The sequence below is a fragment of the Astatotilapia calliptera genome, chromosome 8 (genome assembly GCF_900246225.1).
Source record: "Astatotilapia calliptera chromosome 8, fAstCal1.2, whole genome shotgun sequence".
In the NCBI taxonomy this organism is placed as follows: domain Eukaryota; kingdom Metazoa; phylum Chordata; class Actinopteri; order Cichliformes; family Cichlidae; genus Astatotilapia; species Astatotilapia calliptera.
In genome coordinates, this window is record NC_039309.1 from 22270956 (window position 1) to 22285086 (window position 14131).

At 38.4% G+C, this 14131-nt stretch overlaps 1 protein-coding gene across 1 annotated transcript; it reads left to right on the plus strand.

Moving 5' to 3' along the window:
* The first annotated feature begins 1179 nt into the window (after window positions 1-1179).
* LOC113027880 (transmembrane protein 238-like) lies at window positions 1180-4626 on the plus strand. The gene is made up of 2 exons (XM_026177700.1): window positions 1180-1862; window positions 4393-4626. Exon 1 carries the CDS (start codon window positions 1302-1304, stop codon window positions 1851-1853), a length of 552 nt encoding a protein of 183 aa, XP_026033485.1. The 5' UTR covers window positions 1180-1301; the 3' UTR covers window positions 1854-1862; window positions 4393-4626.
* Window positions 4627-14131: the final 9505 nt, after the last annotated feature.

Sequence of the window (14131 nt, forward strand, 5' to 3'; positions counted from 1 at the left end):
ATAGCCACTGCATTGACCATCAAAACGATGAAAAAATATTGTCTTAAACAGTTTATTTTGTGACACCACGAAACAAATGATAGCGTAAAATGAAACGATAGACGTTTTTATATCATCATCTGATATATATCGTTATATCGAACAGCCCTATTTGTCAGCATTTATTAAAGGTTTGGTTTTGATCAGACTTCTCAGCGATCACTTTGAACTACACTATATGAAAAGTGTAGATTTGTTAACATTAAGTCACCAACTTTTGATATTGAGCTCATTATGATAAGATTTTTCAAAGCTAATACAGCATAATGCATTTAACTTTAACTAACACATGTTTCTTCCTAAAAAAAAAACATTATTTTGTTTATAATTCACACAGAAACATTCTCAAATCAAACCTGAGATATGTTGCACTCTACAAATATGTTGCTGTACACAAGAAAGCATATTTTATTTAAAACATGATTTTTGTCTCCTAGGGCAGCGGTCCCCAACCTTTTTTGCGCCACGAACCGGTTTATGCCCGACAATATTTTCACGAACCTTTAAGGTGTCGAGGATAAATACAACAAGATTAAACTATACCGATACCGAAAAAAATATTTATTCATAACACACGTGAAAAGACCCAGGAAAACCGAGTTAACGATAAAAACGATAACAAAATAACCTGAAAACCGATAAAAACCCTGAAAACCATACATTTCACACCTGAGCCTCAACTCTCGCGGCCCGGTAACGACTCACGGACCGGTACTGGTCCGAGGCCCGGGGGTTGGTGACTGTCCTAGGGCATATAATTCAATAAAAATCAGTGAATGTGACATATTTCAGAGCTTTAATGCTTAGATAACTATTTTTTATATTAATAAGACGTTTCAAATCAGATGACGGTGGTGTTACACAATTAAATTGTGCAGATAACACACCAGACTAAACGTGCACAACATAAATAATGAAACACACAGATACAAAAAATATGTTTTATAAATCTAAGCAGCAGCGTGTTCAGGTTAAATCCACCTGACAATCACTGGACAGCTGAACTTGCAGCTTGGATGAAATGACCCTTTCATCCCGATGTAGGTCTTATTTCCATTGTCTCCAGACGACCAGGTATGGAAATTTACACTGTGCATCTAAAAGTGGCATTAAGCACAAGCTACGCTTTCGAGTCAGTGACGTGGAATCAGGGCGGGGTTTGCGCAGTTGATCACCGCACAGGTGTAAGAGTGTGGAAATGTGCGTGCTGAAGAACAAGTTGTTTGAGTTACTCTGCGCCCGGTTCTTGACTCTGCTCTGGGATGGATCGCAGCTTCGTGGGCAACTGCCCGCCGTTATTCTTCCTCGCCCTCATTTTTGACGTTATTGGTCTGATTGTACTGTTGGTCGGGATTTTCGGAAACCTTAAGCTGGACGGCCGCTTCTATGGAGATTTCCTCATCTACACGGGCTCACTCATCATTTTTCTCAGCTTAGTGTGGTGGGTACTGTGGTACACGGGAAACGTACAGCTTTACTCGGCTGACAGGACAAACTCCATCAACTTAAGGTACTGGGCCAGGAAACTGTCCGAGAGGCTGTCCGTGAGCGGCAAGAAGCCCATGGAAGCAGATGACTTCAAGAAGAAAAGCATGGGGAACGGGAAAGAGATGAGCGGCACTGTGCGTGCGTCTGCGCCGCCTCGGGTTATGTGGGAAGGTGGCAACTTAGTCTTGTCCGGCCATGACAACAAAGGCTTTGATGGAGGGACTGAGTGCGCATCCCTAGCATACAAAAACATGGAGCTGGGGGTGCTGAGGAGCTCAGATGTGGGTCTGCAGGCACAGGATTGCAAACCAGAGAGGCTGCTCTGACAGATCATGGTGCGTATTTCACCCAACTGCAAACCAGAGGCCTTATTCGCGTCCTTTCTGTCTTGAGTCTATTATTGGAACTTGTTCAGTGTTGCGGAGACTTTGAAAACTCATTCGCTCCCTCCCTAACCTACTGAATCTCCTGACACTGTAACCTGTTACATTCTGTAAAAGTTAAAGCAAACTGAAAAATGAATGATCCCCAGACTGTGTGGAACCCAAAAACAATTCTAATTGAAAGTCATAAATATTCAGCACGTTGCCCTGCTTTCACCCTTCCTGCCACTTTGCTGTTGTTTTGCTTGCTGTTAGCTGCTCACTGCCACAGCATTAACTCTTTCATCAGTGATGTTGGCATCCACATTGTCTTACATAATGACATGGCAACCCACTCGAACTGCCGTCACCCCAGTTATAATTATCAGATATTTTACATCACACTACCCTCAGATGTCACCCACAGGGAAAGGGGAGGAATGGGTGCCCTCAGATTAGAGCTCTGCCAAAGAGTGGAGCTCAACACCAGCTCCTCCAAAGAGTAGCTTTCCAGGACCTTTCTCAGCACTCAGCGCATGAATAACTGTAATAATAGATTGAGGGGTTTTTTCTTTTCTTTTCCTAGCTGCTGTAAAAAGATCTTCAGTGGCCTGTGGCAGCTTTTAATTAATGAGCCTGACCATTTCTACTCACCTTCACAGTTATTATTTTAGCTGTCAGTTTGCTTGTAACTGGCTGGCAAGCCAGACCTTTGGGCCAAAACGAGCAATTGCATTTTAATGGAACAAAGCAGCACTTTTGATCCAGTGAAATGGAGTGCGGTAGATCGGTGGGTGGGTGGTTGTAGGTATGGTTGGGCACCCGGCCACAGAAAACGAGCAGGGATCATATACGAATCTGCCTTTGCCCATCCAGTAGTTCCATGTAGTTAACTCTAATGGCTCCTAGCCAGAGTCCTACATTACCTAACTTGACTAATGATCTTGAGATATGGAAATGTGACAAATGCTGTGGTCACAAAAGCAAACACTATATTCGCAACAATAAGGCTGTGTTCTGTACTCTGACTTTACTGCGTTTGATGTAAGACAAGCAAGCACTGAGACACTAAACTAAGGTCACGTCCCATGTTTCTGGAAATTCAACACAAGAGTCGGTATACCTCCACTGGAGTTTATATTTTTCTACATTTACAAGGTTTCTGGTACTAAATCTTAAAGCAGTTTTTCCATACATGGATTAAACCTAGCCCAGGCCCAGAAAAGAAAAATTCAATAAAGAAAAGTTTGTTTAGTCAGTGAGGCTCAGCTCCCAAAACATAGACTGAGCCCACATAAGCATAAACTTTTTTCAATAAAAGTCTTCTATTTTATCCAACATTTATACAATGACATAAAAAGGGTTTTACAGTTTATTTAAAAATGTAAAAGCCAGGAAGCTGACAATTTTAAAAATCAAGACTTGATGTTTATTAAATTAGACTTTTGATAAATAAGATATTTACTCTTTAGAAAAGTATTTTTCAGACAAACATCCAGCTGTAATTGGGGGGAAAAAGACCAGCCATCACAGGTTAATTATAAATCATAGCTACTGAAAACTATGTTACTCCCTCACTAAACTGCAGTCAGTTATGTTTAGATAATATTCTTTTAATTTGACATGCTTCATTGCATGTCTTTATTGCATTTTAAATTTCATTCATCTAAATCTATTCTTTTTGTAATTAAACCAAGCCCCCTTTAATCGTACACTTGTCTTTTTACTTCAGTATACTGAAAGTTCAGTATACTGAACAGTATACTTTACTTGGAGTCAGTAAAAGTTTCACAGCTGGTTTGGTTGAAGTTTTTTTTTAAAAACACAGGTGTGTTTGGGCGGAGTCACGATGCAGACCTCAGTATCACTGAACTCACTGCCCACAGTTCTGACTGAAGGCACATTATATTACCCGTGTTTATCACTGTACACCAGTGATCACACGCCTCCACCTAAGGATAACATTGCTTTTGTAGCAACCACCTATTCTTTATATAATGAGTCAGCGTGTAATGTGTTTATCAGTTAGATTTGATATTACACTGTGGACCTTAAACTGCAAACAAGATATTTCATAACATACATTAATCCTGCCATTAGCAGTTAGGATCAGGATTTGGTGTTGAGCCGTGCATGTACTTGTTGCTATAGTAGGCTAATAATGCTGAATGGATTCACTGTTTGTTTGTTTCTTTTGTTTCTTTGTTTGTAGTAAACATCTAGTTCTTTCAAAGGTTAATGTATTTTTATGTATTTTTCGTTTCTTTTCTTGGGGGTTAAATAGCAGATAATAATCAGTTATTTATGTTAGTTTATTATTTAAAATTTATATTCACATTCCGATCATGAAAAAAATATTTATACAATTAACTTGGCTCTTAGTTAAATAATGGTAATATCCTATTACCATGTTCTGAAAGTCAGTTGCAATTGATACTTTAATTTAATCTGGTTCTCAACTCGGCCAGTAAATAAAAGCCTCATCTCCTCTTCTTCTTTACAGGTGATGACCGACTTTCCCATTGTTTTGAAGGGTGGTTCTCGCTCCTTCACCGTGCCTGAGCCACGTTCCGAAAACTCCAACAAACTGAAAAACCTGAGCCGATGTCATTTTTAAAAAATATATTATTAAATAGGGGAGACAGTTTCTTAATCAGGGAAGAGCCCCACATCCACATTAAGGAGACGGGCTGTGCACATTGGAAGAAAAAGTCTTGGACATAGTCTCTTTTTTTTTTCTTTTTTTTTTTTGTGCTCTGTTTTCATGACAGATGTCAATTATTTTTTCAATAAAGTGTATTTGAACGTAGTCATTGCCTGGTTATCTTCATGGATGACTGCTTATGTCTGATCCTCTCCTTTTTTTGAGTTCACCTTCTGTTCTGTATGTCTATTTTTTTCTCTCATCATTGTTGGACGCTGCCTGGTGTTTTTCTTTGTTGCTGTCTCCTGGATGCAGTAGGCTTTGTCCTCTTCTTCTTTGGCATTTTCACTCCCCTCGACTTCTGGGATTTCTTTGTCTTCTCTGGGCCACTTCTCATGTTCCTCAGCCTGGTGTTGTGGATCTTCTGGTATCTTGGAAACCTAGAGGTACCAGTGGAAGACCTATTACATCACTGAGATTCTCCATTTGTGTCATAATTAGAAGCACAAAGCAGATTTCTGGATGGTGATGTTGGACCATGGAATCGGCGCTAAAGCTTCAGGTGCAGATCTTCACATTTAAAGCATTATGTAGTCGAGAATAATTTTCCTTTAATAAACATCTCTATATTCTGTAGGGTGAAAATTCTGAGCTTCATCACAATCTCATAGGTGGATATTTGATTCACCAACAAAAGAGATGGAACCTTGACCTGAAATGCTCCCTGTATGCTGAGCACCTTAAACTCAGCAGCTGCACATCAGCATGTAAGACATTCCCAAAGTAACATTAGCAAGAGAGAAGAGACTAAAAGAAAAGTGCAAATCACAATGCTGTATGCTTTATTGTTGTGGTTGGTTAATACTTCCTTGTGTTGCTTGTTTTACTTTACCTAACTTTGTTCTCATTTTGGTTCTTGTGATTTTGCATGTTTGTTTGGGGTTTTTTTGTTTTTGTTTTTTTACGCTGTTTGGTTTCTTACATTAAGACAGTGACATGGTAACGTCTTATCACCTTCTGATCAGGGACATGTCCAGAGGGGGATCACTTCGGTCCCCCACCCTCAATCCAGTCCCAATACCAGCAGGCTTAAACTACTACAGAAGAACAACTAGCAGCCAGTGTCAGAATGTACTTTACTGAAATATAGTTATAATGTACTTCAGCTTTATTTTTGTGTTGTGGCGATTTCTACTTTAACCAATTTTCTTTAATCCGTTAGTGCTCTATATCATTAACTTTAAAGGTTTAGATTATCATTTTGCAGATTTTAAAATATAAATCCATTAATTGATGATAATGTGTTATTACAGATCAAACTATCCAGAAGAATCAAAGTAAATCAAATCCAGCTTAAAGTTTGATAAGTGTTACTCAATCAGTAATTATGATCCAGTAATCTAATATATATGATTCTGCATAAATAGTATTTTTAAATATTTTTGATCATAAAATTTTTGTACTATTACTAATTAGGGACAATGGATTTGTTTCCAACAGTTATTCAATACATACTATGTTCAAACTCTTTATCAGTGCCACTTTTTGTGTAGTACATCTAAATGTGGGCACAGAGCCTGAAATTCATGCCCAGTGTTTTTGACACTATATTCATCTCTGATTAAATATTCAGATTTCTTGTGGGCCCTTGAATGCCATGTTTTTAGACCCCTGGAAAAATCCTGCAAGTAAGTGTTTGGGTGCACTGTGGTTGTGCTTATTCTAGCTCTTCTCTGATTCTCCAGCCTAACATGATCCTGTTTTGATTGTTTTGTTTCTGTTTTAAATAGTGTTTCATTTATTTCATCAAATTTTTGGGATGTTAAATGTGTTTCCTCACTCTGACCTGGAAATCAGGAGACTGTCCTCTATTTGCACATTTCTACTTCATTTACATCCTGATGAGATTATTCATGTTGTTCCTTTGTCCCCACTGATTTCCTTCTAAGGCTTGTGCTCGTGATTAGTCTCTGTGGTGATTTTCTTGTTGTGAAATCTAAGAATTGGTCACACAACCCATTTAACAGAAACCAGCCAAACTGGGTCTATTAGTTACTGGGGCAAGTGTGCTCTCATTTTACAAGAATTTGTTTGTGTGAGGAGAAAAGACAGGAAACATTTTTCAGTAGTCCCACACATCTGCATCCTTACACATATGGTGGAGTCAAACTTTTGAACAGAGGTTGTTTAGAAATATGTATTCTGACGTAATCTTTACCAGGAATGAGGTACAACTTGTTTCTCTGTCATACACCTTATTAACAGTCTAAGCTTATCACCACAATAATCCCCAGGCTTACAATACTGACAACATTAATAGCACTGCAACACTAAACTGTTATCAAGTACATGTGATGAAATGACATGTTGAACAAAATAATGGATTTCGAAATGAAGCTACACTGCCTCGTTAATCTTTGCACAATCCCTGTTTCCAACTCATAATCTCTTTTGATATAGCTGTTGTTTTTCAAGGAGCAATCCCACGCAGTCATTTAGTCTCTCACAAGGGAAGTCTTTGGGAATGTGTCAGCATTTCATTACTAATTCATAACTTTAGCCTCGTTGCTCAGACAGGTCCAGGAAAATTACTGTAGAGATGGTTGACATGTGATTCTAAGGTGTTGCAATCTCACTTTGTGTCTGTCTGTCTTCTTGTGTCTCTGGGGCTTCAGGTTCCACCTCACACCTAACATGTGTCTCAGTTACCTGTTGTCTGCCTGCTGAACAATGCCCGGCCAGCACCCACATGCAAACACACCTAAGTTTGGCCTGGGTCAACTGACACTGTTTGCCTCAGTGCAGTGGTGACAAAGGCTAAAGTGATTACGTTCTAATGTAGTGTTGTGTTGCAGTCAGGCATGCCAACAATTCATACTGTTCTCATTTGATGTCAAGCAGTCTTGCAGTCCAAAGTCCAATAATGGCGTTTAATGGTACTTTTTTAATGGTACTATCCTCCAAATTTAAACTAAAACTTGCATTATCAGGGCCAGTGTTTCCCTCGTTAGTGAGCTGAGACATTTTCAAATTTGTGCTTTGACTTTTCATATTTCTTTTTAGCCCTACGACCATTTCCTCAGGAGGTTTTGCTATTTCCAAGTCACCAAGGTAAATAAAGATGTGTTCTAATGTTAACCAGGCATGGTTAACCTACTTTACATTGGTGTTGCACACATACACGGCCCAGCCATAGTTCAACTGATAACACTGGCTCGATTGAACACAATACTGTACAATCATTGTTTCTTTATATCCTGCTGACAGGTCTAGTTATTTATGGGCGGTGTTAAGCTATATTTAAATACAATGAACTTCCTTTAAGTTCACTGAAATATAATAGTATTCTACTTGCTTACAGTTTGTCCTACATTTCACTTCATTAACAAAAATTAACTGAATGTGAACAGGTGTATTGTAGCAGATTGACCTTTGGAAAAACTTTAGGAATATGACAGGAAAATACAACATCAACAAACAAAATGTTAAGGAAGTTGGAAATAAATCATTTAAAGCTACTGTGTCTGAAATATGTTGGTATTCCATAGCTTTATCTTATGTTTCTTATATTTTAAAAATAGACATCCTATATTTACTGATTTTTAAATCTAGATTTTGTTATCATGTGGATGTGGACTGTGAACATGGTTATAATATATTATATATTCTAACTGTATCTTCTCTAACTAATTAGCTTCTTTGACAAGAAATAGCTGTTTTTAATCATACGCGAACAGCAACAATGTAGCAGCTCATCTAGCTCATGATGCATCACCAAACATCAAAATCTGAAAAAATTCTAGCAGTAATAATGATTCTAGTGAAAATGGAAAAGTAATTGTAAAACAATCAATATGACCTTGACCTGAAGCAAAACTTGGTTGACCCCTTAGGTGATCATTGTGTGCAAGTTTTACTAAAATCTGACCAATATTATTGGAGGAAGAGTGAACTGTCAACTGTAGATTGACAGCTGGATCGTCAGAACCCTCAACACTGTATAAGCTTGGCTGGATAAACTAAAAATGACCAACAAATTCATGTTTTTTAAGTTTGAAATGGTAAAGCAAAATTTACATAATTTATATTTGATAAATACATTTGATAAAATTACGCCTTGTAATCGGAAGGTTGCCGGTTCGAGCCCCGGCTCAGACAGTCTCGGTCGTTGTGTCCTTGGGCAAGACACTTCACCTACCGCCTACTGGTGATGGCCAGAAGGGCCGATGGCGCGATATGGCAGCCTCGCTTCTGTCAGTCTGCCCCAGGGCAGCTGTGGCTACAACTGTAGCTGCCTCCACCAGTGTGTGAATGGGTGGGTGACTGGCTGTGTAAAGCGCTTTGGGGTCCCTAGGCGGGACTAGTAAAAGCGCTATACAAATACAGGCCATTTAGCAAAGATAATTTTCGAGGATTTTTGAAATAACTTATAACATTGTTTTTAATCAGATTTGTGCCTGTGCTCGGAATAGCACCTGGGTGACCAGACTTTGAGTGACAAAGATTTTGCTTAAGTAAAATGTAACTGCACTTTAGCATTGTAGAACAGTAAAAGGTTTTGTTTAATGAAAGGCAGATTTACAATTTTGGAAACCTTATCTCTTGACGATTTGATGGTATCTGTGAACTGTTCTGCAGCACAATCAACGTAGCACAGAGAACAGAAAGTTCACTTTGAAGCTAAGACCAAGGGTGTCCCATATTTATTATATCATTTGTTTTTTGTACAAATTAAGGAATTTAATTTAGTTTTCTTCACATCAAGTCATATCCTGGTTGTTCTTTTCATTTTTGCTTTGTTTAAATTATTAAACTATTTTTGTTAATGAATATCTAGTTTTTCTACCAATGAAGAAGTACTGAGATCACAACAGTCACAAACTGCTTTAAATATGGTGATAGTGTTTTTCTATTCAGGTATGCTTGTATTGCATTAGCAGTGGGTTTAGAATCATTGCCAATTACATGGTTTCCTGATGGCATTGCATGGTGGCTCAAAATCTCACAGTACTTTTTCCATTCATTATTAATAATAATGGATTGGATTTATATAGCGCTTTTCAAGGCACCCAAAGCGCTTTACAATACCACTATTCATTCACTCTCACATTCACACACTGGTGGAGACAAGCTACGGTTGTAGCCACAGCTGCCCTGGGGCAGACTGACAGAGGCGAGGCTGCCATATCGCGCCATCGGCCCCTCTGGCCAACACCAGTAGGCGGTAGGGTAAAGTGTCTTGCCCAAGGACACAACGACCAGGACAGAGAGCCCGGGGATCGAACCAGCGACCTTCTGGTTACAGATACGCTTCCCAACCCCCTGAGCCACCCCTTCAGCCTTTTCTGCCTTTTCTTAAACATGACACCAGTTCTGATGAAGCTAGGTTTAAGTTTCATTTTTTTCCACGCCTGCCACTTCTTCTTGATATCCAATATTCAAAGAAAATTTCTTAAAAGATCTTCAGAAAGTCTGGAGATCTACTGATCAAGGCTGGTTTCAAATATTACAGGAAAGTCTGCCTCTGCAAAATATATAGAAATAAATGTTAGCTCTAGACTACGTGTTAGTAAGGGTAGTGTAGATGCTTGCTGTGCATCATTTCATTTTGATTTTATTTAGTGGTGGACATTTAAGTCAGCTGTATGACTGGACTTTTGTGTGGCAGAAAAAGGGAACCAAAGACATAACATCTACCTATACTAATTTCACACTTATCCTGACTCTTATGTTACATTCAGTACCCTCCAATCTAACAATTTACATTATGAAGCTGGTCCTGTTTGACCGATTTGTCCCCACAGCACGAGTGACACACATAAAGACACATTAGAGGATGAGAACACACTTAGGTAGCAACAGTAAAACACAGACACGAGGACATAGAGACACAAAAACAGGCGCACACATTGAAATGATGTTTGCTTTTATTATAAGCGCTCTGCAATAAATCCCACCCACCCACAATGCAACTGCATTTCCCAGTTAATAATATTATTATATCTGGTATTGTTCCTGGTCCACAGAAGTCCAAAAGCAACCAGGTGTCTTGTGAAGTGTAAATCCAATTAAAATTTCAGACTAAGTCTTCTTCAAATAGTCGTACTCTTTAATGAATATTGCATTGCAGCTATTTCTTTACCAACTACAGCTGCTTGAATCCAATCAGTATAACCTGATATGAAAGTCCATTTTGCTGTACACATTCAAAATTAATTCCAAAAATTGTTCAGCTGTGTTTCCTGTAAATTAACTCCTGGCTCCAGGACCTAATTTATCAAAGTTTCTCTTTCACTGCATTGGTGCAGGGTCCTCAATACGTTAATGAGGTTCTACATCACTAGAAAATACTTCATTAGTCTGGATTCTGTGGAAAGAAAGAAGAAAAAACCAAAGTGAAAAGTCAGTCATTAAAACTGAAGGATTACACTATTTAACTTTCATCTGAACTCTTTACTGAGTTGTAAAATAAAGCTTGTTTGTGGAAGGTTTTTGTTTGTTTCTCCTTTTTTATAACTACAGTAGTTACAAAGCAGTCTTTACTGTCAGTTTACACCTATGCTACTTTTTACAATGATTCTATTGCAAGCTATTTAGTGCTTTCTAAAACATGATATTAGCAAAGATTGAAGATTAATAAATCAGTTACTACTTTAAAAATCACTCATGATAATATTAATAAAAAGTAACCTTTGTGCATAAGATGTGTTGATATAGACTGAGCCAAGAACATCCTCATCTTTTCCTTTACAGATGCACAGAAACATACTGGTCTTAGTATTTGTGGGGATAAATATTTCAGGACACTGATTAATATTGCACTTCCAGACCTATAGTCATATAGAGCATTTCTACGCCTTGTATGAATCTACCTACCTGCTCTCTTTTATACAGCTGATAAGCTGATATGATTAAGAGATATGCAGGCATACACTTCCTGAGCACTCATCATATAAAGACGCCTCAGATGTTGCAGCATCACCATATAAATCCACCAGGTGGCAGCACTTGACTTATGTTACACTACCTGCTGTGACTGATACCCCATACACATGTAGCACACACATGTGGACATATAACAATAATAATAATTATTGTTATTATTATTATTAATGGATTGCATTTATATGGATTGCATATAGCGCATTTCGGGGCCCCCAAAACGCTGTACAATTCCACTATTCATTCACTCTCACATTCACACGCTGGTGGAGGCAGCTACAGTTGTAGCCACAGCTGCCACAATTGATTGTTGGTTGAATTTTTACCAGATCACAAACATAAAAACCTAATTCTGGTGAAAATGAAGACACATGAACCATTTTACACTTTAAAATTTGAGGATGTATATTGCAGGACAACTTAAGGTGATGCACATGTTCATCAGTTTGGTCAGTATGTTGTGATTATGAGCCAAAACTTTGTCCTTATACAATTATTACTTGTGGCATTAATCTGGTTGATGAAAATGCCACTAACAAAGTTTAGCTGGCATTAGCACTCCAAACAAATGTCAATCCAATATCACCTCTAAATCCAAAAAGCCTAATTCAATTCACTTCCATTCGGTTTTATAAAACCCCTAAAAACAGAAGACTTGTACTCTGAGCAAGCATTTGGCAACAGTGGAAAAGAAACACTCAATTGTTGCCAAAGTTGAGGTATCGAAACAGTAATGCACAAACGTGTGAGAGATGCCAAGCGGTCTGCATCACCTTTTTCCCCCTAGAAAGTTCCCTGACTGGAGTCCTTGGAAATAAAAGTTCTGTGGTAGAAATAAAGCAAATTAAACGTGGTAATTCAAATTTATTCTGCTAGCCTACTTTCTTCACCTCGCACATTTGGAAAGGAACCATCAGTGCTTAAAGGTAGGTACGTTTTAAGGTTTGCTCCTATTTAGAAGATTTAAAGGAAGGCCTTCCATGTATCAGCTAGACGGTGATAAACCACATCTAGTTCAATAGCATGGTTTCCTCGTAGAATCTGGGTCCTGATCTGCCCAGAGTCCAAATAAAAATATCTGGCCCATCATGAAACCGAAAATAAGGCAAAGAAGACACTGTTAAGACTGTTGAGAAGCTACCAGCAACTGGTCTCGTCAGTTCCCAAACATTAGCTGACTATTGTTGGAATAATATATTTTTCTCACAAGTTTATACATGTGACATGTTTTCTATTGCTTCTATTGTGAATTAAATGTGTTTTGTCTTGTTTTGAATTTTACACAGATTACCAGTATTTGGGGGCTGTAAATGGTGACGCCCATGCTGTTCCAATTCTTGTGGAAGGAATCAATTAATGTTGGCAACTTGATAATAAGAAGAGTATGTTAAGTCCTCCTTTAGCATAATCTGATCATAGTAAGAACCTGCTTTTTCACTTGAGGAACATTTCAAAACTTAGATCCATCGTGTCAACAAGTGAACTCGAGATGATAATACATGCTTTTGTCTCTACAAGACTCGACTACTGTAACAGCCTGTTTACTTGTCTAAACAATAAAGGGCTAGCTTGTCTACAGGTTGTTCAAAACTCTGCAGCGAGGCTACTGACCCAATCGAACAAGGGAGCTCATATGACCCCTGTTGTAAAGTCGCTGCACTGGCTACCAATCAGATTTAGGTTCCATTTTAAAATTCTAGTTTTAATACTCATAAACCTCGTGAACGGTGCATTACTCTTGGATTCTTGCATTACTCTTGGATTACTCAGTTCAAACTGATTACGTCATTGTGAAAGAACACGTGTAGCATGGTGCATGGCCTTTCTCAGGGCAGTACATTTTTTTGAATATTGATGACATCTCAAAGAACGTGCACATACTAGCATCAGACGTCTAACAGCTTGTGGTGCTAGGCCCCTGTCTAAACCAGTCTACGTCTGTGGCAGTGTCTACACAGAATGAGTGATTTTACATGCATTATTTAACATGATCTTCATATACAGACTCTGTCCTCACAGCGTGGTAGCTGCTGTACTACAGTTAGTAAACTAACCTGATGCACAGAAACCCTGGTCTGGTAAATTACTGCATGGAACTGGAATTATGCAGCAATAAATGTAACCAAGTCTTTACTGCTTTTTAAAAAATCTCCTATGTGTAGAATATGTCTACTTTTTATTATTATGTTTACCATTTCCCATTCTCATTAATATAAGATATAAGAACAGGAAAGAAGGATGATTTAAGTAATTTGGAATGTGGCATAGCTGTTGGTGCCAGATCGACTGCACTACTGGGACTTTCCAGCACAATCATCTCTTGGGTGTACAGAGAATGGTCTTCTAAAGAGGAAAAATCCATTAACTAACAGTTCTCTAGGAGAAAATACCTTGTAGATACTAAGTCCAAGGGCAGTTGCCAGACTACTTCTAGCTGATAGATGACAACAGTAATTCAATTAACTACTCAATTAAACCAAGGCAAGCAGAAAAGCATCCATTAATCCACAACTTGTGAAACCAACAGCAGCAGAAGACCACATCTAGCAACACTCCTGTCAGCCCTAAGAACAGGAATCTGAGGCTACAGTTCACAGAGGCTCTCCATAATTGGACAACAGAAGGCCGGAAAAATGTTGTCTGATTTGATAAGTCT